Genomic DNA, 26,755 nt, shown 5'->3' with positions numbered 1-26,755 from the left:
ATTGTGAGATCTCCTCAATATTTATATCTGGAAAAGTGGCCTTTGGGTAAGATGGTGGTGTGGTAAACATGTTTAGTTTTAACGAGAATATCTTTAGTTAAATTTTCAGTCCCTGATGTTACGGGAGTGATTTTGGTTACAAACTGGAAGATGTGGCATAGTGGGAAGATGTAATGATACAGTTTGTTGTTGATTATGTAATAAGCCTCCCAGGTAAGCAGTAATGTCACTCTAATGCCAGTGTCTTAAATTTTCAGTGGAATATTGAATTCTGGACAGCTTATAATGTCCTGCTCAGTAGCTTCAACATCAGGGGTAGTTGGTTTAGCTCAGTTGGCTGGATGGCTGGTTTGCGAAGCAATGTGATCCCGACAACATGGATTCAATCCTCACAATGGCTAAAGTTACCATGAAGAACTCTCCTTCTCAATCCCCCTTGCCTGAGGTGTAGTGGCTCTCAGGTTAAATCACCACCAGTCATCTCTTTCTAATGAGAAAGCAGCCCTACAATCTGGTAGGACTATGGCAACTTGACTTGAGTATTAACATCAGGTATAGTTCAACAAGAAACATGGCTGTGTTTGCTGATACCAGCCCATGTACATTACACACTGCTTTAAGTTGGACATTCACATATAAATAGTCTTGGGAGGGTCAGAGGCACACCAATACACAGACAGGAAGTAGGTAGAGAATGCAGCTTGGTACTCAGGAGAGAAATGGGATGTGATCTGGGAGAGTGGGAATGTTGTAAACGAGAACCAGTTGCCATGGGCCAAATAAAGCTGTGCATCCAAGGCATGTACTCGCAATCTCTCTGGCTCCACAGAAAGGTAAACTTCAAATAAAAACTTCTTTTGTTGGTAACAGTTCTCAGCAGTCTTTTTAAGAACGAATGGATAAGCCTTGTTAGGAACCGAAACAATGAATGTTTTAGTGCCAATGAATTTCTTTAAAAGAAGCTTAATCAGGTATTAAGCTTCTACGTTCATATATCAAGGGGGTCTAATTTTAGCTTCAAGTGGCCATCAAGAATATTTGGATGGTCTAGTGCTCGTACAGGCACAATTCATATATGACATGTTGGTCCTTAAACTGCTTCCTTTTGCCTGCTTTCCACCCAGAATATGAGCTCTGCAAGAACCAATACCCCCACTTTAATGTTAGAATGATAAAGATACCCTTTTAAAATCAGTCTTTAAACAGTACCATGAATTTCCTTTCTCAAGGCTTTCCATATAACTTTAAAAACAGTCATCAGCTGACAGAACAATGCAAATATCAGTTATATGGAAAGAAGAGCAGTCCAAGATGCTTAACTTTAGTGACAGAAGTTTGCAGGTTTAAGTAAAGTGAAAATTCGTCAGGTTTGGCAATCTGCAAACTCCTCATCCATCACAATGATGTCTTAAACCAACTGATTTTATTTTTCAAAACTCCGTTTTTTGTACTAACCTCATTTATTTCTTCTTTCATGGTACAATAATGCAAATTTGTTTCCAGTTTTTCTCCATATTGATCTGCCTTTGCACTCCACTGTGCACTCTCACTCTCTAAAGCTTTCACTTTGTGCTGCAGGGAATCCACTGAAGCCTCAATGAATCTCTACTCAAAAGAAAATGATCAAAGGTAAGCCACCTAGAGTTAAGATACCCTTATATGTGTCAAAATGGAAAATTTTCTGTACAATCTAAAATTAACTCACAGAATGCTGAGTAATGGAGATGATATCCATTGCTAATGTGAGGGACAATTTATACAAATGGCTCACATGTGACTGTTTTTCTCGATGGTGACTAAGTTGCATCTTTGCTTCTCTGCTACTGTCGGATATTGTTAACAGTTCTGGATATCCCAGCTCTCCGACCTTCATCATGTCCTCAAGCTGAAATTTTTAAGTGATAACAAAAATCACTACATAAACAACTTATACATAAAACACCACCTGTAATGTAATAAAAGATACCAAAGGTAATTCACTGGAGCAGTTCGAGAAAAAAAGTAAAGTCACATAAGGAAATGTTTGTGCAAAGCCTTGGTCAGCGAGGTAGGTTGTAATATCTTAAACCCAAGGAACCCAAGGTAGGGAGGCAGAGGGATGTATGGAAGGAATTACAGCATGAGCAGGTGAAAGTACAGTCTCCAATAATGCAGTAACAAAACTATGGGATGCTCAACAGGTTAGAATTAGAGGACTGTTAATGTGTCGGAGGAATACTTGTCTGGAGAAAATTGCAGTAATAATGAGGGGAGAGACCATCGATAGATTTGAAATTAAGTATGAGAATATTAAAAGGTGAGTTTTGCTTAATTGGGAACCACTGTAGGTTAATGAGCACAAGATGAATGAATAGACTTTATTGAATTGGGATTTGGGCAGCAGAGCTTTGGGTAATATCAAATCTATGGAGAATATGAGAGACTAACCGAGAAAGCAAGAAATATTAGTAATAACAATTTGGAAATATAACTAATCTAATTATTATGATGTTATTACTTGGATCGAAGACTGACATTTGATATTTAACAAGGTGATGGGTGGAGAGAGAGAGAGAAAGGTGAGGTTGGGGCCTCCCATGGACCATAAATGAAATAACATAATTTTGCTGCCAATAGCTCAAAGAGTGAGACCTGATGATTTTCATACTTTAGCATCACCCCCTGCCCAAAGTAGAACCAATTTGACACAGACAGGAAAAGCTCCTTAATTCAGAATCAATAAGATTTTTATAAGGGAGATGGAAAGATGAGGAAATCCTGGGATGCATGAAAAGATCATCTCAAACTTCAGTGATGCCTCCCACGACAGTTTTGTGAAAGCTGTCGGTGAACAGCTGCAAGTATTTTTGTCAGAAGACTGGGGAAGAGGCTCTCAGTCATAACCAAGAAGACATGGCTAGAAATGGCAGAAACAGGGTGACCGATGAGTTGGTGACAAGGCCTGGATTATAGTGCAGAAGGTTACTGAATGACTAGATGTGGTCTCCAATAGTTAATGATGTTAGAAGTTGGCATCTGTGAATCTTGTATTGAATGAAAAGTGTCCATTGAAATCAGAGGCCATGAATAGGGCTGCATCAAGCGCCAGTGTTAGCACTCAGTCAACCTGTATCCAAGACCCATGCTCAGATCCATGGATGAATCCTGCATTATGATGGCTGTCGAGAGTGTAGTGCTGGAAAAGCACAGCAGGTCAGGCAGCATCTGAGGAGCAGGAGAATTGATGTTTCGGGCAAAAGCAATTCATTATGTCCTGCATTATGATGGCTGAATGGCCCCCTCACCTTGGCACACGATACATTTACAGTGGCTTAGAGTGAACAGCACATAGGCAGCACAAGACAGCAGTGGCATTTTCTATGTTTCTGCTTGCAGGACAAATATTCTTGGAATGTCAGGGTACATCAACAACCAACTGTTATCAACGTAGTGAAACTAATTGAGGAGGAGGAGGCCATGCGGCCTGAGTCTCTGCAGGACAGCATGTCACAGAATGAAGCAGGTGTAAAGAATGCAGTTTTCCAAAAGACTTTGATCCATTGCTCTGACCTGCACCACCACTGCATGCCCCTCATTAATGAGAGGCTGGTTGAAGAACCAAATACTTCACTTTAATATTCCCACTCAGTCTAGCAGCAAATGAGGGATAGGCCAGTGATACAGCCACATCAGAAAGCTCAGAGGATGGAACAACAATGGAAGACACGGTCACATCATTTCTGTGCGTTCTTCACCAATACAGATAGGCACACAGATATCAATGGGCTCTGTTACGTGTTTAGACTGGTAGGCACAATTTATTCTAGATGGCTAGTGGAGTCAGTGGTATCCACACCCTTTGGAGAAATGTAGGAGATGCTCAATGATGCTCCTTTCCTTACAGATGGTAAGGCTCAGGTGCCATTTGCAAGGTAGCAGAAACCCGAGGTGATGCATGAAAAGTGTGAAGACCTGGTTCCAGTTCCAGAGGCAATGTAATCCCCATACAAAAGCAATGGAGGAGTTCATCCATGACATGTGTGACTCCACATTTCTGGCATGTGAAAATGATGATCCTCCTCCTCCTCCTCCTATAGGGATGTGGCTCACTTGGTGTTTTTCTCCGGGTCCAATGCTACTTCCCATAGAATGTCAGGTTGTACAGTGCTCAGTAGCTGACATTCATGGAGGAATACCTCTGAGGCTTCCACATCTACTGAGGCATTGGTAGCAGGCCTATATAATCATGAGACAGCAGTTATATATGGCTTCTGCCTGTGTGTGGGGTTGCATACTGAGCTCAGATGTCACGACTTTACTAATTAGCCCGTATCCCCAGGATCCAGGCATAAAGATGTTCAGGTGGTTTGAAGAGCTGAGGCAGTTCAGTTGGGATTAATTAAGGACATGGGTGCTGTAGCAGCTTTCTGGAAACCTTGCACACGTATGCTGAAATCACTGTGGTCACACACAACCAGGCTATCAAGTAAAAATACTTATTATTCGCAAAGGCTACAGTGAGGACGGAAACTTGAAGCTATGTTGAGTGTAATCAATGGACTCCTGCACTTGGGAAAATCCAGACGTGGCCCTGAACTGGACTGTCTTCTCAGCCTGATTACCATAGTATATTGATCAGTCCAAATCTCATGGTATCCATGACCCTCATTTATGCAGATGAGATGCTGACTTAGAGATGATTTCTGGGTCAATCTCTTGGCATAGAATTTGACAGCCAATCTTGTCTGAAAAGCAAAAGGACCTGGGTATCTGCCATTCCCCGGTAGTCTCAATTCTTCGTCCGCTGTTCCCCACAGTTCCACTAGGACTTCATTGAAAAAGTGCAGTCTGTGCAGACACTGGTGCTCAAATATTCCAAGGTAGCCCAAGCCTTGCTCTTCCTATTGAACTGGGTAGCACCTTCTGCTGCCAGGCTGCTCTGGTTGCCCAGTCACCCAGCTCCAGTGGCCTTCTCTGGCTGCAGGAGTTCCTCTGCCTACTACACAGCTGCATCCTGTAGCTGTGTCCCTAACTATAGACTACTGTCCTCCTCACTGGGTGAGCCCAAACCTGAAAATGCTTCACCTATGGCCAGATGAAATCTCAGTTGCATTGAGGCTCTGACTGCCCTTTGTCCTGCTCCAAGTGGCTTAGGTCTTGGGAGATACTCTTCCAGCCTCGGCGAACCACCTCGGTATTGCCCTCTGCCAAGTCACCAGCCATGACACATTCTGGCTTGTATAAGGATACGTGTTGCAGACAAGATCACAGACCTGGCATTTTTCCTTCTGAATTTGCTGGTTGGGTTTTCATCTTATTGCTTTTGGTGACCCTCCATCACTCCCTGCTTCCTGTGTGCTCCTGGAAGGATTGTAAATTTTACCTGGTAAAATCAAGCTTTATTTATAAGTGCCTTGCTGCCTCCATTCAATCTGTCATCAATCCACTGCCTTTGTCTTGCTTTTGGCAGAAATGGCCATGGGCCGGAATAGATCAGGTGCCTGACTGCCATAAGGTGGAATTTTAACCATGGCAATGATGGAACTGAAAGTGGCTGCCATTTCTGCTTTCTTTCTTCTTCCTGATATCCACAAGATTCCAATTAAAGTTTAAAGTGTCAGCAATGTGTATGAGAGACTAATATGGAGAGATCTCACAATAACTTTACATGGTGAAACAAAACAGCAATTCTGAGGAGATTTGACAGGCTGGATGTTGAAAGGCTGGTTCCTCTTTTGGGAGAATCTACAACGGTCATAATTTAAGAATAAAGGGTTGCAGGGAAGAGGAATCATATTTTGTCTCAGAGGATTGTGTCTCTTTAGAATTATCTTCCTCAAACGTAGATAGATTCTTGATTATCAAAGGGATGAAAGATCATCTGGAATATGCAGGCATTTAAAATTAAAATCAGATCTTATTAAATGGTGAAGCAGACTCTGATGGGTGGCTCTGAGACACAGCCATGATTTTCCTGCCAACTGAACTGTGTGTCGCATAAGGCCAATTGAGAACACAAAGGTGGAATCAGTGCTTCTCAAATGTAAATTTCATTTGGAAATATTTTAGATTGTTTTCACTTTAATCACCTGTGCATCACCATTATTTGGTGAGACCAGTTTAGACAGAGAGCTCAGTCTACTGACGCATCTCCTATTTGGCACACATTGGTGATTATAAGGAAATTAGGGGCATTTTGTATTGTGGAAGCATTCACATTCACTCTTTACTGAATGTTCATGTTGGTGTTTTACTGGCTACTCTGTACAATATGGCTGAACTTGCACACTCAGGTGGTTCTCTCTTCTTTGCATTATAAAAGATATTGTCAAAGATGACTCTCAGGTGAATTTTTGAAATGCTAGTGGTGGGACATGGAGTATTAAGAGTTTCAAAGTAGTGAGTTGCTTTGATTAGGCAGGATGGGAAATTTTGATCTCTCAATGAATGGTTGCGGTGCAGGGAGAAAATCAGCAGTGTGTCTGCCGCATGCCAAGTATTGTACCATCTTATAACGGGTTTATACTTGTAATACATTTGCCATGAATAATCATTAACATGAAGTAGCTTTCAATTTTTCAGGACAAGTATAGCAGATGCTCTCCATAGGCTTGGGAATGTAATACCCTCTTATGTAGAGTCATCTGTCATAAATCAGATCATGCAGGAATGGTTGTCTGGATTATGTTCCACAGGAAACATTGCAAAGCTCCTTTAGTTCAGTAGGCCAGATGGGAATGCACCCTTCACTGGCATGAGTGCAACAAAATGCTAGCAGCTAACAGCAATAACGTGGATGGAAAATCTGTGGCATCACTAGATCCTGTACAAATGACAACAGGCACTGTTTTAAAATAAGACCAAAGCAACTCCAGCAAAAGGCATATTGTCACTGTTGCAGTTTTTTGCAGATACATATTCTGCATTCAATAGACGTTGCCACTGCCTTGAACAGTCAAAGATCTGTGGCACTTTTTCTACCACAGATGGTCTGGACTTAGCAGTCTTTGGTGAAATGTCAATCCTTAACTGCTAACCTGGAAGAAAGCCTTGCTGCCAATCTCATTGTGCAATGATTGTGGAGCTGTTTAATGGGGTTGTCAGCACAGAGCAGTAGTGATGATGTCAAGCACTCCAAGTAGTCAATTGTATCAAAGAGTTTTCACAAATAGCTGGCCAGGAAATGGATTGCACTGGAATGAGCTCACTTAAAAAAAAACCATCCAGGAATATAAAGACTAAGACATCGATAGGGGGTAAATGTAAAGACTGAAATATCAGAAAAAAACTAAGTTTTTTTTCAAAATTTGCTTTTAAAAATGCAATAATAATCTTAATAGTAATGTTTAATAATATGCCACAAAATTATATATAGTGCACAGCTGCAGCTGTTACTCAAATTGCCAATAAAAACCCAGTTAAACAGGAGTTGAACAGGAGTTGGGTAAGTGGGAGTGGGGAGTTGGTAACAGTGCAGCCTATGCCAAAGCAGTTCATGACAGATCACAGCTTTGGAATTTCTGTTTTAACCCGTGCTTGTGCTCGGAGCTGGACATGCAAGGATCCAGAGGCTGGGTGCTGCCTGCTAACTGCCACAAAACCCTGTAAAATCCAACTCCCAATAAAGTAGAATCATCTTCCTATTTTTCAAAGGTCTGTCAATATATTTTCCTGCAGAAGGTTTCAGAGGTGTAAATGTAATGGTAGCAGAACTTTTGCAAATTTTCAGAACAAAATATAGACAGTAAAATGAACTTGTAGTTTTGTACAAAGATTTGCAAATCCAAAAAATGAGCCTCGTTGAACAGTAACAATTTGCATTTTTGCTTTAGTGTAATAAAACACCCTCAAGTGTTTTTGCAAAAGCATTAACTAACAAACTTTAACATCAAGGCAATGAAGGAGATATTAGAGCAAATGACCAAGAATTTGATAACAACGCAAATTTTATGAAGCATTTTAAAGGAGGGAGAAACAGATTAAGAAGGAGAAGGTGAAATATCCAAAACTTTGGCCTTGAACAACTGAAAGTACAATTAAAAATTGGGATTGAGACTATCGGGATAAAAGGACCCAGTAGCATTGTTGGAATGAAAGACATTAGAAAGTGTAGGGAGAGCTGAGGCCAAGGAAGAATTGCAAAAGAATGGGAATTTTAAAATTGGATACTGCCACTTGGGGCAAATTGGGATACCGACAATAAAGTTATGGAGTGTGGAACTTGGGAGGGTGGCTAAGATATTGTTGGAAAAGTCATTTTTAGGGGAAACAAAATATGCTGTTGTCAGTGATGAGATTGTTAAGTGGCCAAAATATGAATAAAATTTTACTGACCTACTCTGAACTACAATGTCAAGCTGTCCTTGCCTAATCCAAGGACTTAAAGCATTGTATTCAGACTTTAAATGTCGACTAAATAAGCATCTGATCTCAGTATGGCCTGCTCTCTTTTGAGTAATGACAGTGTCTTAACATGCCATTAGTCATAAATATATTGCACATTCTATATTTTATAAGCTTTACGTTTTGCTCTTCCTCATGGAACTGTGGCAAGCTTAGTTACCCCAAATTAGAAATGCTGTGTCACCAGAAGAAAGCATGTGCTCATTCTCATGGGCCTGGATGTTGCACACAGTGGCAAAGCAACAGCAGTTGCCACTAACTTCTTAAGAAACCCATAAAGATATAGCCAGCTGGATTACATGGATTCAGCAGTGTTTGCTGTTACTTTGAACTGAGGCGATCTCCGGAGGATCACCAACAATTGTGTCATCAAACAGGGTAATCACATGAAAGAATACACATGAACATACAAATTAGGAGCAGAAGTAAACCATTCCCATGTTTTTACTCCTCCTTACAATAATTTACTTTCTGATACATTTCTCAAATGGAAAGATATAGCTCCATAGTTCTCTTTATCCTATGATTGTGAGCATTATTTCACTAACATTTTAATGCAACTATACTAATCTGAAAGAAAAGAATGAAACATTCAGAACATAAAAGTTAAATTAGAAATGTGGTGACATTTTAGAATAGAATATATTATATGAAAGCTATATTATATGAAAGGTGTAATCAATTGCTAACATTTGAGTTCATTAAAATTAGACCTGGGATAAAATAACAGAAACAAAAAGTACACATACACCTTTAACAAGGGCATGTTAAATTTTTAAAAGTTTGAACACATACCTCTTCAATGGTCTTATGAAATTTAACTGTCTTAAGAAAAATCGTTTCATATTCCTTTATTTTATCCTTAACTTGTTGATGAAGATTTTGTAACTCCGTGACTTTTTCATCTCTTTCCTTTAGGGAAACACCTTTCAATGCCAAAAGCTCAGCTATTGCTATTCTGTATTCCACCTCAGCATTCAACTGCTAGAGATAAAAAAATAAAAATAGCAAATCAGAATTAATAATTCATGCCAACTTGCAGTGAATTACCACATTACAGCCCAAAACTAACCTTTGATGATAATTTCATAATGTTTTAAGTTTTGATCTTATGCTTTTAGGCATTATGTTGAAACTGTGTTTCACTAAATACACATAACATCACTTACAATTTATGTGAGATGTACATGGTGACATCAGATCAAAATTTTACTTTAGTATTCATTCAAAATGAGTCAAAAATTAATGACAAAACCTGAAAATAAATGATAAATACACCCAAATATATGAAAATACTTCTGTCTTCACTACTAACCATTTGGAATAATCTCTAAAATCGATTACAAGATATTTGTGGAAGAGGAAGATAATTCAATCCATCTTAGTTTATCCTCCATAAAAGGCCGTAAAACTCCCCATTGCAGCATCCACCTGGTGCTTCAACAATTTCAGAGTTTTCACCTCCATCATTCGATAAAAGGATTAATTCCATGAATTGATCATACACTTTATGAAGAAAAACTTGCTGAAGCCGATTTAAAATTGCTTTCAGCTAGTGTCAAGAAATGTTAAACCATGACCCTGGTTGTCCTTTTGGGTAGCCATAAAAAAAAATCCACCTTCCACTATGAAGAACAGCAGCAAATCTTCGAGGTATCGTAGTTAATATATTTCCATTTATCCCTCAAACACTGTCACTAAAACAGGTTCTTTGCTCATTTATATCATTGCAGTTTCTGACATCTGTGGTCAGGTGAGCCATGACTTCCAGGTTTGTTACAGAAATATTAGTATTTTTTCATAAGCATGGTTAAAAGCTCAAAATGTAGAAGCGAAGTTTAAAGCCAGTGGAATCTGCAATTTGTAAACTGCGGAGCTGGAGTGGACATTGGACAATCAACTTCCCACTGAAACCAGACAGGCCTGGAACTACCTGGCCAGGTGCTAATGACCACTTGGTTTCAGAATAACCTGCTATTTACACCCCCAGTAAAGCTGCTTTGTTAGAAAGACGTTACGCAGATTTAGTGACACTCAACTCAGCAGGAGGCCAAAGGCAACGATGGCACTTGATAATTGAAGGTCCATAACCACGTTCTGTGACCTCCATTAGATCTTCCTGCTCCAACTTGAATCTTCAATGACGATGATTAAATTGGGGATAAATGGGGCATACTGGAGTGTCAGCTCACTCTGCTCTTGCACCTTCTTCAACAGAGTCTCCAGAGAGAACCTTCGACTGGTAATGAAGCTGCATGGCATCTCCAGCTCCTTGTACCTCGTGGCAAACATCATCAGAAAGACCAGAGCCAAAGAGACCACCTTGGTGAGATGACCCAAAGACCAGAACCAGCCCTAGATGAGAGGGGAAGCCCAAACCAACAACTGCAGATTTTGAAACATCAGCCAACCCTCATAGACAGAGGAACAACCTATCCCAGGCTTATTGAACAGGTATTTCCAGTCCTTTCAGACAAGCAGTTCAAACAAAGTGGTAGAGACATGTGGATAGGATGTAGAAAGTCCTCAGAAATGCGTGTCGGAAGTACATAGCTAGTGTAGATTTAAGACTTTTTACTGAAGAATCCTGTGATTGATAGAGTTTAATTAAAGTATAATAGTAGAGTCTGATAAATGTAGGAATAAATTACTGCAGATGCTGGAATCTTGCTATGATGAAGAGTCATCTAGACTCAAAACGTTAACTCCCCATGGGTGCTGCCTAACCCACTATGATTTCCAGCATATTTTTGTTTTCAGAGTCTGATAAATGCAGCTTTTCCTGAATAAAGTTTTCAATAAAGTTGTGTTAGCCCTTCCCTTGACTCTTATCCCCTCTGTCTGTCTCTCTCCCAAGTTAAAAGGATAACTGCAAACTGACCAAGGTTAGCAAGGGTACATTTACCCACATTACACGGCACAACACATCTTTCTTCATATTTCAGACCTCTTACACTGGGGGTGAGAATTTACTGTCAGCAGCACTTTCCCCATGAGTCAAGAGTGTGGTACCGAAAAAGCACAGCAGGTCAGGCAGCATCCGAGGAGCAGGAGAATCGATCTTTCGGGCAAAAGCCCTTCATCAGGAATGAGGGCACTTTCTCCATGCCTCTCTGCTGTGCTTTGGCATTGTAACCATTCTTTATATATGAGCTTAGACACTATTCTGGTTATCCAAATTGTGAAAGATTGTGTAAACTTTAGATTACATTAGATTACATTACAGTGTGGAAACAGGCCCTTCGGCCCAACAAGTCCACACCGACCCGCCGAAGCGCAACCCACCCATACCCCTACATTTACCCTTTACCTAACACTACGGGCAATTTAGCATGGCCAGTTCACCTGACCTGCACATCTTTGGACTGTGAGAGGAAACCGGAGCACCCGGAGGAAACCCACGCAGACACGGGGAGAATGTGCAAATTCCACACAGTCAGTCGCCTGAGGCGGGAATTGAACCCGGGTCTCTGGCGCTGTGAGGCAGCAGTGCTAACCACTGTGCCACCGTGCCGCCCACTTAGATTACTTACAGTGTGGAAACAGGCCCTTCGGCCCAACAAGTCCACAACTTGCCCCAATCAAATGTACACTGACATGAATTTCCAATTAGGAATGAGACTTTGCATGATTTTCCTCATCATAGTGTCACAAAGATCTGCTATTTGCAATGTTAATTTGTAATTTCATCCACTTGCTCACATACAGAACTTTTTTAAAAAAGATACTTCTACTAAACAAAAGATGCTGAATCAATGCAATTTGGAGATGGCAATGGCAAGTCCACAGAGAGCCTAACAAGGAAATGGCACTCCTGGAGGTGTGAACAACTCCTTTCTATATCATCAAGATGGAGGATAGATCATTCAAGTGTATTGTCTGGGGAAATTAAAAAAGCTAATCACCCCAACAATGAAAAAATGGCTGATGCAAGGGACAAGTCAGTCCTCCTTATTCCTCCAAATGTCAAAATAGCATGGAGTGAGGTCATGTGATGCAATGTTTGACATGAACATTTGAATTTGGAATATCAGAGAGAAGTCAGAAATTACTGGAGTGTGCACCTTTTTGTCTGAAATGTTTCACAAAGTTTAGAGCCCTGTTTATAGCTTGAAAAACCAGCCAGAAAGTCTCCTTGCTGCAAACAGAGAATTTTAAAGGAAGATTTAACCTCGACATCAGTCTCCAAGAGAAATCAGTCTTTCTTGTGGAAATTGTCGTGTTCAGTTGAAAAATCAAATACCTGCACAATGAGAAATTCTTTTTGTTTTAAATTGATCTTACTTCTGTTATGCTCAATATTCATTACACAGCCAAGTTTAACATTCAACACTCTATCATGTTGTGTTTCTTTTTTGCATGCTTGGGGAAAGCCTCTATGTGATTAATGCAATATTGGATGTATTTATACATTTTAACATTTTATAATAATTTTACTTTAGTGAGCTTTGGCATGAAAATAACTCCTTATATTTTTCATTCAAGAATATCTGTATGGCTTATTTTTTTTCTGCACAGAATTAAGTCCATACTTGATAAACTGGTAAACAATCATCCTTTTAAAAATTCAAAACCCTTTTGCGGTCAAATGAAGAGTGGGAAAAGAAGAAAAACAGGAAAATTAGGAAACCCTTCCTTGTTTGATAGTAACACTACTGTGGACATAAAGTCAAATGCACCACATCTAACAACTCAATTAACTTGGCACAGACAGATCGCTGAATCTATAACCTTCCTGATTTGTCTGAGAGTGGTTTTCTGCGCTTTCAGGATTGTCATGCTCATTAGTTTTGCAATTATTAAAATTGTAGAGCTCCTTACCTGCAATTGAGGTTTTGCTTTATTGAAATTATCTTGCAGGTCCACAATAGCCCCAAGATTGCAACCCAGGTCAATTCTAAACTGTGGAGTAAGGTCTTTTTCCAGCATCTTCAAACAGTGAATTGTCTGAACAAAAGAACTCAGATTGGTCTTTCATTTTTGTTAGCATTTAGTTTCTAAAAGTCACGAGCAATTGAACAATACTTTAATTTCTATAAATCTATATCAAAATACATTTATACTTGCATATGGAACGATTAATAAGTTTCCAGAGGACAGTAAGAAACAATAAAGGCAATGAGGCAAAAATCAAGTAGAATGAAGAAGCTGGCCAAGACTGTTCCTTCCCAGGACCATAAACTAATTTATTAGCATGTAGGTGGAGGACTGAGAGCCTAAATTACCATCTGGTTTTGGAATGTAGTGGGATTGCATATAGCAATAGCAAGCCGTTCTTCCAGTACAGCGTTTGTGTACTCCTGAATTGTGTTTTGCTTAGGTTGTCAGCTCATGTTCAAGTATGGTTGCTGTTGGTTCTAGCATATCCTTCTACATTATTCATTGATTCCAAAGTTGGTGTTGGAAGAGTGAGCAATATGCTGGGAGTTTACAGGTTGTGATGCAACACAATTCTGGTGTTGTCCACAGTATCCCATGAATATTGGGATTTGAACTATCAGATCTGTTCTTATTTTATTCCCATTTAGTTCTAGGCTAGTGCAACCCAAGATTATGGAGGATGTACACAGTGTTAACAAAAGACTGAAAATACTGAAATGATTACTCCCAGCAATATTGTCATGGACTGATGCATTTACAATGGATAGATTGATGAGGATGAGGTCAGAAGGTTATTCCCCAATATTGATGAGCCTCAATGGTTTTAAAAGGTAAATATGAATATATATTCATTAAAGCATAGTTGAGTCAAACCGACAAATAAAATCTAATTATTTACCCTTGACTTTTAATAACATTACTGCCTCTGAATGCCCTACTGTTAACCTCCTGAAGGAAGGCTACTGACCAGCAATTTAACTGCAGCTGCCACATCAATACTGTGGCTGGGAAATCTACAGCAAATAATTCATGTCCGGCTTCCTCAAAGCCTGCCCACCATATACCTGCATAAACCAGGAATGTGATGAGCTCCTCTTTACTTGCCCTAATGAATGCAACTCCAACAGCACTTAAGAATGTCTACAGCAGCCAGGAAAAAGGAGCCTTCTTGTTTCGTCACCCATTCTCTATCTTAAACATCCAGACATCACCTCTGATTCATACATCAGCAGCGTATAATGGCCAGCAGTGTGCATCAACGGCAACATGGATTATAGTAACTTATCAAGGCTTCTTCAACAGCACTTTGTAAACTCTCAATGGCAATCACTTAGAAGGACAAGGGAAGGAACAGCACAACCTCAACAATTTCCCTCTTACTCAAACACCATCTTGACATTCCTTCAGTGTTTCTAGTCACTCTCAGTATGCAAACACCAAGTGCCCCTACGTACTAACATTCTACCTGCTGCAGTGTTGTAAAGGATCAGTCTGGCCTTGGTGCTGCAGAATGCTCCAAGTAGTTGGACCATTCTGTATCACCTGTCCCTCATGGAAAAATTAGCAAACAAAAATGCCTTTGACCATCAGTCCATGAGGAACAGCACATAGCATTCTTGAGCCCCTGTGGGAAAAGGAGAGGGTAGATGCCATTGCACCTTTCCTGAGCAGACTGCCAAAGTCATTTGGCAGAATGCCTCATCTCCGGAACTTTTCAACACAAACCAAGACGTAGCCTGGGTGTGGTGCTGAGAAGGGCATAGCTTGTCTTCATGCATGTGCGGCCTCTGTGTGCCAAAGCACGCTGCCTTCGAAGCGATGTGCTGGTGAAGGGACTGTCACACATCTCCTCCTGGAATGTGCTTTTGCCAAGGAGGTTTGGAGGAAGATGCAGTAGTTCTTTTCGAGGTTCATCCCAAGCAGCTCCATGATGCAGGACTCTGTGTTCTTCAGGCTGTGTCCCAGGATGCAAACGGAGACATTGACTGCAGCTGGAAGCCCATCAATTCAGTGAAAGACACTCTTTGATCTGCCCAAAACTTGTTGATTGTCCAGTGTGAAGAATTGACTATGACCATGTGTTGCAGACTGGCCCATTCCAACATCAAGGACTGTGTGCTGAGGGAAACACTAAAGCTTTGGGCAGCTGCCACTAAGGCGCAGTGGGGAAGACCATCGTCCAGGGTATCTCTGCCAAAGTATAACAAGGGCTGGTTCAGCTGTCAGACACTCTTTGTGCCTCCAAATTCAGCCTGGCGCAGCTGGCAGTGAGAGTGGGAGCAGGCAGTGAGAGTGGGAGCAGGCAGTGAGAGTGGGAGTTGGCAGTGAGAGTGGGAGCTGGCAGTGTGGGAGCTGGCAGTGAGAGTGGGAGCTGGCAGTGAGAGTGGGAGCTGGAAGTGAGAGTGGGAGCAGGCAGTGAGAGTGGGAGCTGGCAGTGAGTGGGAGCAGGCAGTGAGAGTGGGAGCTGGCAGTGAGAGTGGGAGCTGGCAGTGAGTGGGAGCTGGCAGTGAGAGTGGGAGCAGGCAGTGAGTGGGAGCTGGCAGTGAGAGTGGGAGCAGGCAGTGAGAGTGGGAGCTGGCAGTGAGTGGGAGCTGGCAGTGAGTTGGGAGCTGGCAGTGAGAGTGGGAGCAGGCAGTGAGAGTGGGAGCAGGCAGTGAGATTGGGAGCAGGCAGTGAGAGTGGGAGCAGGCAGTGAGAGTGGGAGCAGGCAGTGAGAGTGGGAGCAGGCAATGAGTGGGAGCTGGCAGTGAGAGTGGGAGCAGGCAGTGAGAGTGGGAGCAGGCAGGGGAGGCTGGGGTGAGAGCGGTAACAGGCTGCACGGGGAGGCCGGGGTGAGAGTGGTAACAGGCCACTCGGGGAGGCTGAGATGAGAGCGGTAACAGGCCGTACGGGGAGGCCGGGATGAGAGCGGTAACAGGCCGTACGGGGAGGCCGGGATGAGAGCGGTAACAGGCCGTACGGGGAGGCCGGGATGAGAGCGGTAACAGGTCGTACGGGGAGGCCGGGATGAGAGCGGTAACAGGCCGTACGGGGAGGCCGGGATGAGAGCGGTAACAGGCCGTACGGGGAGGCCGGGATGAGAGCAGTAACAGGCCGACAGGGGGAGGCCGGGGTGGGAGGGATAACAGGCTGCAGGGGGAGGCTGGGGTGAGAGAGGTAACAGGCCGCACGGGGAGGCCGGGGTGAGAGCGGTAACAGGCCGCACGGGGAGGCCGGGGTGAGAGAGGTAACAGGCTGCACGGGGGGGCTGGGGTGGGAGCAGTAACAGGCTGCAGCGGGAGGCTAGGGTGAGAGAGGTAACAGACTGTAGGGGGAGGCTGGTGTGAGAGATTTAACAGGCTGCAGGGGGAGGCCGGGGTGAGAGCAGTAACAGCCTGCGGGGGAGGCCGGGTTGGGAGCGGTAACAGGCTGCGGGGGGAGGCTGGAGTGAGAACAGGAGCAGGTTGCAAGGAATCAGGAAGAACCTGGGGCAGCAGCAGCAGGAGTGAGGTCAGGCATGAAGCAAGGAAGGTTGAGTCCTTGTGAGGAGTGCGAGTCCAGCATGGCCAGGCGCAAATACACAAAGGAGTAAAGGAATTGGATGTAGGTTTGCTCGCTGAGCTGGAAGGTTCATTTCCCGATGTTTCGTTACCCTACAAGGTAACATCTTCAGTGGGCCTCAGGTGAAGCAATGCTGAAAATTCCTGCTTTCTCTTTATATGTTTGGGTTTCTTTGGTTTGGTGATGTCATTTCCTGTGGTGAAGTCACTTCCTGTTCCTTTTTTCAGGGGATGGTAGATGGGGTCTAACTCTATGTGTTTTTTGATAGAGTTCCAGTTGGAATGCAATGCTTCTAGGAGTTCTTGTGCTGTCTTTGTTTGGCTTGTCCTACCATGGATGTGTTGGCCCAGTCAAAGTCATGTCCTTCCTCATCCATATGTGAGGATACTAGTGAGAGGGTTAGGTCTTTTTGTGGCTAGTTGGTGTTCATGTATCCTGCTGGTTAGTTTTCTGCCTATTTGTCCAATGTAGCATTTGTTACAGTCCTTGCACGGTATTTTGTAAATGACATTAGTTTTGCTCATTTCAAGTTCATTAGCTGCTCTTTTAGTGTGTTGGTGGGTTTGTGGGCTACCATGATTCTCAAAACTTGCTAGGAGTAAAGAAATATAATTTTATTGCAGTTCCACTATATTTCCAGAGATAATGCATTTTCAGACACTAATAAACATCCCAATGTAAAAATAATTGAAGAAAGCTATTTCTTGCAAATGAGCAAAAGTTTAGTAAGTAATGTTTGCGGCATTTCAATTATGATTTATTCAACTATATCTTACCTTTTTAAATTGTTCTTTGAATTTCTTCCATTGTTTTTTGACAGACTGTATCTGATTTAACTCAAGTTGGTAATTTGTCCACTGATCTGTGAGAGCAAGTTTTCTCTTATTTAGTTGATCAATCGTATTTTCAATGACATTTACTGATTGTTGCAAATTTAAATTCAAGCTTTCATTTCTCTGAAAAAGCAACAAACGAAATTTCAGTAAGAAACTATTGCATTCAATTACAACAGTACTTTCACAAGTAATGCCTCAGCATGCATCAATAGGGACAGTATGTACTTACAAGCAGCTTAAATACATAGACTTTGTGACAAAGCTAATAAAAACAGCATAAATAATTTACTTTAATTTAAAGCATGGTATCAGAATGCTAAGAATTGCAAATCATGAATTCAAGCCTTCCTGTTTTGAGCTACTTCAATAAATCAAACCAGTCCAAGCTTTATTCAGTAGGATTTTCTAACAATAGAATGAAAGCTTTGAACTGACAAGATTTATCCTCACCACGCAGCAAGAGTACAATCTTCTCCTGTTATTCTTAAACTGAATACACTGAAGAGTCTATGCCTAAATGCAGCAAGACCTGAATGAGATATAGGTTCGGGCTGACAAGTTACAACTGCACCACACAAGTGTCAGGAAATGATGAGATCAAATAAAAGAGAATCGAAACATTGCCCCTTTATATTCAATAGCATTACCCACACTATCAATATGCTCTGGGTTACCACTGACCAGAGATTGAACTGGACCAGCCATAAAATACTGTGGCTAGAACAGCAACTCAGAAGCAATGAATCCTACAGCGAATAACTCACCTCCTGACTCCCAAAACCTGTTCACCATTTAGAAGGCAGAAGATGAAATATCCAGCACTTGCTTTGATAAGTGTAGTTCTAACAACACTCAACAAGCTTTACACCACTTGGGACAAAGCAGCATATTTGATTTGCATTACAATCATAAACATGCATTCCCTCCAACACCAGCATTCAGTGGCAGTAGCTTGCACCATCGACAAGATGCACTACACAAACTCAGCAAGGGTCCTGAGACAGCACTTTCCAAACCCACAAACACTTCCATCTAGAAGGACAAGGGCAGCAGATACATGGGAACACCACAAACTTGCAAGTTCCAAGTCTTTCACCACCTTGACTTGGAAATATACGACTTCTCCGTCATTGTTGCTGTGTCAAAATCCTGGAACTCCCTCCCTAATGGCATTGTGGCTTTACTTACAACAAAATTAGTCCAGTGCTTCAAGACAGCAGCTCACCACCACCTTCTGAAGGGTAAGTAGGGATGGGCAATAAATGCTGGCCCAGCTGGAAATGCCCACATCCTACAGCTGTCTACATTCAACATGAAATAATTGTATAAAAACCAAATTGCATTTTATTCTAATGCTTAAATATGTTAGAGATACATATTTTGAGTCAGTGGAGCCAATTTCATTATTAGATTTAAGTAAATTCTAACTGGGAGTGCACAACTTGACCCCACACTTGAAACTCAACTTCAAATAAAAACTCTACATTCTGTTATAAGTATACCGCACCATTAATGGTAATGTCAGTGCCCAAATCTGATTCTGTCCTTTGACCTTGTCATTTTAATTCACTATCTTTCCCTGGTGCTTACATTTCTGTCCTAGTCTTCCTGCACTGTTACAGTGAAGCTTGAGGAATGCCATATCGTCATTCAATTAGACATTGCAGTCTTTGGAATTCAACATTGAATCCAACAATGTTAGGAGAAAGTGAGGGCTGCAGATGCTGGAGATCAGAGCTGAAAATGTGTTGCTGGAAAAGTGCAGCAGGTCAGGCAGCATCCAAGGAACAGGAGAATTGACGGTTCGGGCATAAGCCTTCTTTCCTGAAGAAGGGCTTATGCCCGAAACGTCGATTCTCCTGTTCCTTGGATGCTGCCTGACCTGCTGCACTTTTCCAGCAACACATTTTCAGCTCCAACAATGTCAGGCCATGAACTCTGTCTCCATTTTTATCCTTTTTTTTGCCAAATGTGTGTATGGTTTTCAATGTTTTTGCTTTCAGACAGCGCTGGTCCCTATTTCTCAAGAATCGCAGAATTGTTATGATGCATGAGGCCAATCCGCCCATCATGCCTGCACCAGCTCATCAAACTAGCTACATTACCTATTTCCAATCTCCTGCTTTTCCCCCATAGCCTTGCACACTATTTCTCTCTAAATAATCATCTTATGCCCTCTTGAATGCATCAAATTAATCTTAGAATCCTCTAACATATGGATACATTTCCAGGTACTGCATTCGAAACTCTTAAGTACTTGCTGAGTCAGAAGTCACAGGACACCAGATTGTAGTCCAACAAGTTTATTTGAAATCACAAACTTTTAGAATGTAGACCCTTTGTCAGGTGACATTCGTAATAAACCTGGTGTCGTGTGACCACTAACTTTGTCCCAGCCTGGTCCAACATCGGCACCTCCACATCATACTTGCAGAGTGGAAAAGTCTTTCTCACATCATCCTTGCTTCATTTGCTTCTTTTTCATCATTGTTTTTGTTCCTTACACGAGTGGGTCTTTAACATCTACTTTGGAACAATGCTTTATTTTTCTGCCACAACCATTACCACTCCCTTTGCCAGTTGTTTCATGACATCTTTGTTATTTATTCTCTCCTTTCTACTCTCTCCTCAACCTTCCACTTCGTTCTATCCAATCGCTTATCTGAAACAGCATCATATCACTCATGTCATTCCACATGAAATATTAACCATTTCCCTCTCCACAGATATTGCCAGAGTATTCTTTTATTACTTTGGCATACCATATTTAATGCAGTAGCATGGAAGCAACATTTTAAGAAGATACCATAATGATCATTCAAACATATAAATAAACTACAGGAAGATCAGTCCACAACTCCAATGTGTGAGGTTTGTAAAGCAGAGCCCAGTACTGGCAGCTGACACTCTGCACTTCGGATGCCTTGCTAATTATGAAACTGTCTTCCCTCTGTCAAGTCAGCTACTCTGTTTCCAATACAGTAAGGTAAAAGAATAGCTTGTTCTTTGCAGGTAGTCTCTAAGGAGGCTATGTCAAATAAATCTGTCAGGCTTTGCTTTCAACTTCAAAAGGAGAAAGCTATGAATAGCGAGCCTGCTGGTGCTTTTATGGATATTCAAACACAAAACACTCAATACGGCATTCAGATTTCAGTCACACTAAACAACTGAATCAATAAAATTTTATTGAAAACCTCAAGAACAAGTTGAATATTTGCCTACTTAGCAGTCCCAAATATTAGATTGACAGCTCTAAGTGGAGACTGGTGTAAAAGGACCAGAGGATGCCTGGTATAACGACAACTTTGCCTGTTAGACATAAAGAATCAGGTGCATAACCGAACCAAGAGGAAGCAGATAATGGAAGAGAAAAAAGTGGGGAGATGATGTAATTAAACAAATGGATTGTCAAACAAACGTCTGTAACTGTATAAGTTAGCTAATCAAATATTTTACCCTGCATCATTCCCCTTGCAAGCTCGTATCTAATAAAGATCACTTGTTTTGAACAGGACATGCAAATCTCAAGGTGCTTTCAGGTACTGGGCTGAACCCTCACCCTTACAAGTGTTGACAGAATGAGATATTTCATCTTGGGACCACAGTGTGAGGAGACTAGTCAACGAATGAGCCTGTTTGCTTTATCACCCATACTTATGGAAGGCTTACCTCACAGTCATGGGACCGGCAATCCAAGCGGGTAGCAAGTAACTAACATCTGGAGACTTGCGTGCTGAGTGATAAAAGCATGTGCCAGGGTAAAGAGTTGTAGACAGGGTCAGAAGCATTGTACAATAGATAGATAAGAATAAGGAGGTTATTGACACAGAACATAGAGCTGTCAGGGTACATCTGGAACATTGCACGATAGGTCAGCCAAAATCACCGAGTGGATAGATCCATGCTGTTGTGTGACTGAGGTCAGAATCATCAAAGGGCAGAGGCCAGGGATAATGTCTGGCCATTAGGACAGCATTAAGAAACTCGAGGTAGTGATGAGTTGAAACACAGAGAGATGTCTGTTGCCAATATCTTTATTTGGGAACCAGATAGATCAACCAAAATGCCTAGTTAATGTTTTGAGTCCAGTGGTTCATCATCAGAACTAATGTGTCACCGGACTTAAAATGTTAACTCTGCTTTCTCTCCAGAGATATTCCCAGTTCTGCTGAGATTCTCCAGCAATTTCTGTTTTTGTTTCAGATCTCCAGCATTCGCAGTTCTTTATTTTATAAGGCAAAATTTGAGTTGACAATAAAGAGGAAATTGATAGATAAGATGAAGAACAAAAATTGGAATCCTGGAGAGTCACCAGTGCAGCAAAAGATCAAATGGGATACCCAGCAAATGGGCAAGGTAAATAGGGGGGTGGTTATAATTAATACTTCATAACACAAGTCCAGAAACAATAGAAGATAGAATCAATGGCTAAAACACACTTGGCCCAGAGTCAGGGAAAACTTAGATTCATAGAAATTATACTGAAAACAACAAATGCTGGAGGTCCCAGTAGGTCAGACAAAATCCATGGAGAGAGAGCAAGCTAACGTTTCAAGTCTAGCTGACTCTTCATTATTATGTTTGAAGCATTGCAGGGCTCTAGAATTCTGCTGTGTGTGTGCTTGTGAGTAAGAGAGAGTCCATGTTGGTGTTATAGTCACTTTGTGTTCAGATTTGATGATCAGTATAAAGTCCTGCGAAATGTGTCTGAACAATTTAGTTGTTTTAAATTGCTGAAAGTTAAAAGAAGCAGCTATGAAAAGAAATGGGGGTTTAAGTTATTGGAATTTCGAAGCTGGGTACAAGTTGCATGGTTTCAGCTAGGCTGATCAGTAAGCCAGAACAGTGGACAAAGGTGTCTACAAGTAAAGACAGGCAACTGAAATCAGTTGAGGCTGTGGGCCCATTAATCTGAAGGTGAACAACAGGAAGTGTAGCCAATTGCAATGACACTTGCAAAAATTAAGGAAAGAGAAGGAAAATAGCAATACTATAGTTGACAAAGAGTCTTCTATAGAAGGAAAGGGATAAATGAGGGGTAGAACGGCATAAACATACAGAGAAGACAGGTCACTGGGCTGGGAAAGTGAAGTTCCTGAAGACTTTGTATGGATATATCAAGGAAAGGGGAAAAGATAGGGGAAGACAAGATTTGGTTGAAGCAGAAGCTTAGTGAAGCTAAGGCAGGGAGAGAGAAACATAATAGGTTGGCCACTAGGTTTTGTAGTCAGAGCCCAACTGCGGACCATGCGTTATGTAGCAGGATCAGTGGTAGCTTCAAAAGGTAAGGGATCATTTGTGCTTTGCTACCAACTCGGAGAAAGGGCTCTGTACCCAGCACAGATGACAGGGTTTCTGGACTGCTGGAAAAGAAATTTGTTGTCCCGTTCACTCCTGAGGAACTGAAAAGGCTAGTCTCAGAGATGGCGAAACCGACACAAGGGCAAGAGCCTAATGATCACTCATCAGATGGATTAAAAAATAATAAAACTCCACAGTTTTAATGAGATAGAAAGGAGTTGTTGCTGGCTACCCTAACCTTGAGGTCTTACTCAGTTCCCACCAGAAAAAGAGAAGCTAAGGCTTGAAATACCTGGGATGAAGTAAGGATGCATGCATCATGAGGTATACACCACAGAAAAGTAAACAGATATCTACTTCTGAGCACTCGCAAAAGACTGATTGTGACAGACTGCTGTTGAATCTATAACAATGTGCTGAAACAAATTCTTTGTTCTATTCTGGACTGAGAGAAAGAGAGACACACTCCCATAGACTGGGCAAGCAGCTCTTCCAACAGTGTGTTTGCAAGGTAGTATCTGTGTCACACCATGTGGTGTGTCGTAGGTGGCTTTAAAGCAGTTTGTTGTTTAGAGTGTCATAACGTATTTCATTGGTTTTCTTCCTTTAAAAGCATGCATGACTCTGTTTTATGTGGAATAAACAGATTTATTTTTTATGTGCATGATATCTGTGTGCTTGTATTTCATGACTTTGCAAGATGGATTGGAAGGGATTAAAGGATGGTTAGGTTAAAACCAGGGTTAGCATTTTGCTAATACCACTAATATGCGGACAAGGATAGTACACCCTGGTCTTCATCTTTCACCCCGCTAATCTGTGGATACAATGCATTATCCTCCGCAATTTCCACCACCTACAGTCAGACACCACCACCAGAGACATATTTCCCTCCCAACTCCTATCTGCATTCCACTGCGACCATTCCCTCCATGACTCCCTTGTTAGGTCCACGACACCCCCCCCCACCTGCCCCCAACCAACCCACCCTCTACTACCGGCACCTTCCCTTGCCACTGCAAGAGGTGTAAAACCTGTGCTCACACCTCCCCTCTCTCCTCCACGCAAAGCCCCAAAGGATCTTTTCACCTCTGGCAGAGATTTTCCTGCACATCTAAACACCTGATCTACTGTGTCCATTGCTCTTGATGTAGTCTCCTCGACTCACATGATGCCAACTCACATAACGTTTCTGTTGCTCAGAAGGGAAAGGGTAAGAGGAGCAGAGCATTAGTCACTGGGGACTCCATAGTTAGGGGGACAGATAGGAGGCTCTGTGGGAACGAGAGAGACTCACGGTTGGTGTGTTGCCTCCCAGGTGCCAGGGTTCGTGATGTCTCTGATTGGGTTTTCAGGATCCTTGAGGGGGATGGGGAGCAGATCCAAGTCGTGGTCCACATAGGCACCAATGATATAGGTAGGAAGAGAGATGGGGATTTAAAGCAGAAATCCAGTGAGCTAGGATGGAAGCTTAGAGCTAGAACAAACAGAGTTGTTATCTCTGGTTTGTTGCCTGTGGCACGTGCTAGCAAGGTGAGGAATAGGGAGAGAGAGGAGTTGAACAAGTGGCTACAGGGATGGTGCAGGAGGGAGGGTTTTGGATTCCTGGATAATTGGAGCTCATTCTGGGGTAGTTGGGACCACTACAAACAGGTCTTCACCTGAACCAAAGGGATACCAATATCCTGGGGGGTGAAACTTGATAATGCTCTTCGGGTGGGTTTAAACTAATTCAGCAGGGGATGGGAACCTTAACTGTAGTTCCAGTATACAGGAGGGTGAGAGTAATGAGGTCAGAAATGAGATTTCAAGGTTACAAGGGGGCACCAGCAAGCAAGAAGTTGGCTTAAAGTGTGCCTACTTCAATGCCAGGACCATCTGGAATAAGGTGGGTGAACTTGCAGCATGGGTTGGTACCTGGGACTTCGATGTTGTGGCCATTTTAGAGATATGGGTAGAGCAGGAACAGGAATGGTTGTTGCAGGTTCCAGGATTTAAATGTTTCAGTAAGAACAGAGAAGATAGTAACAGAGGAGGTGGTGTGGCATTGTTAATCAAGGGCAGTATTTCAGCAGCAGAAAGGATGTTTGAGGACTCATCTACTGAGGTAATATGGACTGGGATTAGAAACAAGAAAGGAGAGGTTATCCTTTGGGAGTTTTCTATCAGCCTCCAAATAGTTCCAGAGATGTAGAGGAAAGGATAGCGAAGATGATTCTCAATAGGAGCAAGGGTGACAGGATAGTTGTTGTGGGGGTTTTAACTTTCCAAACATTGACTGGGAATACTATAGTTCAAGTACTTCAGATGGGTCAGCTTTTGACCAATGTGTGCAGGAGGGTTTCCTGACACAGCATATAGACAGGCCAACAAGGGATGAGGCCACATTGGATTTGGTACTGGGTGATGAGCCTGGCCAGGTGTTAGATTTGGAGATAGCTGAGCACTTTGGTGAAAATGACCATGATTCGGTTATGTTGATTTTAGTAATGGCAAGGGATAGGTATATACCGCAGGGCAAGAGCTATAGCTGGGGGAAAGGCAATTATGATGCAATTAGGCAAGATTTAGGCTGCTTAGAATGAGGCAGGAAACTGCAGGGGACAGGCACAGCTGAAATTTGGAGCTTATTCAAGGAACAGTTACTGCAGGTCCTTGATAAGTATGCACCTGTCAGACAGAAAGTTGTTGAGCGCTGGAACTGTGGTTTACGAAGCAAGTTGAACCTCTTGTCAAGAGGAAGAAGAAGGCTTATGTTAGGAGGAGATGTGATGTCTCAGTTAGGGTACTTGAGAGTTACAAGTTAGCAAGGAAAGACCTAAAGAGAGAGCTGAGAAGAGCCAAGAGAGGACATGAGAAGTCATTGGCACACAGGATCAAGGAAAACTCTAAGGTTTTCTATAAGTATATCAGGAATAAAAGAATGACTAGAGTAAGATTAGGGCCAATCAAGGATAGTAGTGAGAAGTTGTGCATGGAGTCAGAGGAGATAGAGAAAGGTCTAAATGAATATTTTTCATCAGTATTCACACTAAAAAACGACAATGTTATGGAGGAGAATACGGAGATAGAGGCTAACAGATTAGATGGGTTTGAGGTTCACAAGGAAAAGGTGTTAGCAAACCTGGAAAGTTTGAAAATAGAAATGTCTCCTGGGCTGGATGGGATTAGGTAGTGAGGAGATTGCAGAGCCTTTGGTTTTGATCTTTATGTCATCATTGTCTACAGGAATAGTACCGGAAGACTGGAGGATAACAGATATTGTCCCCTTGTTCAAGAAGGGGAGTAAAGACAACCCTGGGAATTATAGACCAGTGAGCCTTCAGTTGTGGGTAAAGTGTTGGAAAACATTATCAGAGATAGGATTTATAATCATCTAGAAAGGAATAAGTTGATTAGGGATAGTCAATACGGTTTTGTAAAGGGTAGGTCGTGCCTCACAAATTTTACTGAGTTTTTGGAGAAGGTGACCAAACAGGTGGATGAGGGTAAAGTGGTTGATGTGGTGGATATGGATTTCAGGAAGGCATTTGATAAGGTTCCCCATGGTAGGCTATTGCACAAAATACGGAGTATGGGATTGAGAGTGATTTAGTGGTTTGGATCAGTAATTGGCGAGCTGAAAGAAGACAGAGGGCATTGGTTGATGGGAAATGTTCATCCTGGAGTTTAGTTACTAGTGATCTGTTTTGCATCCACTGCTGTTTGGTATTTTTATAATTGACCTGGATGAGTGTGTAAAAGGATGGGTTAGTAAATTTGAGGATGACACTAAGGTCGGTAGAGTTGTGGACAGTGCCGAGGGATGTTGTAGG

The 26,755-nt window shown here is 42.0% G+C and overlaps 1 protein-coding gene and 1 long non-coding RNA gene across 3 annotated transcripts in view; one reads left to right on the top strand and one right to left on the bottom strand.

Moving 5' to 3' along the window:
- The window catches only part of ccdc141 (coiled-coil domain containing 141), a 133,243-nt gene that overhangs the window by 42,080 nt on the left and 64,408 nt on the right, over nucleotides 1–26,755 (bottom strand). For both annotated transcript variants that reach the window (XM_087988984.1, XM_087988983.1), the window contains exons 13-17: nucleotides 17,580–17,759; nucleotides 13,204–13,329; nucleotides 9,178–9,366; nucleotides 1,706–1,885; nucleotides 1,456–1,605 (exon numbers count right to left, since the gene is read on the bottom strand). In XM_087988984.1, coding sequence (XP_087845110.1) covers nucleotides 1,456–1,605; nucleotides 1,706–1,885; nucleotides 9,178–9,366; nucleotides 13,204–13,329; nucleotides 17,580–17,759 — 825 coding nt within the window. The remainder of the gene's footprint in view (nucleotides 1–1,455; nucleotides 1,606–1,705; nucleotides 1,886–9,177; nucleotides 9,367–13,203; nucleotides 13,330–17,579; nucleotides 17,760–26,755) is intronic.
- Nucleotides 1,577–12,706, top strand: LOC122551508 (uncharacterized). Its single transcript, XR_006312119.2, has 3 exons — nucleotides 1,577–1,629; nucleotides 10,600–10,836; nucleotides 12,091–12,706. It is a non-coding gene; the product is annotated as an uncharacterized LOC122551508 (long non-coding RNA).

This window comes from Chiloscyllium plagiosum, unplaced genomic scaffold, assembly GCF_037043375.1.
Source record: "Chiloscyllium plagiosum isolate Xiang-an unplaced genomic scaffold, Cpla_swu_hap1 HiC_scaffold_7, whole genome shotgun sequence".
Lineage (NCBI taxonomy): Eukaryota > Metazoa > Chordata > Chondrichthyes > Orectolobiformes > Hemiscylliidae > Chiloscyllium > Chiloscyllium plagiosum.
Note: the sequence above shows the minus strand (reverse complement) of the source record. Positions and strands in the feature narration are given on the sequence as shown.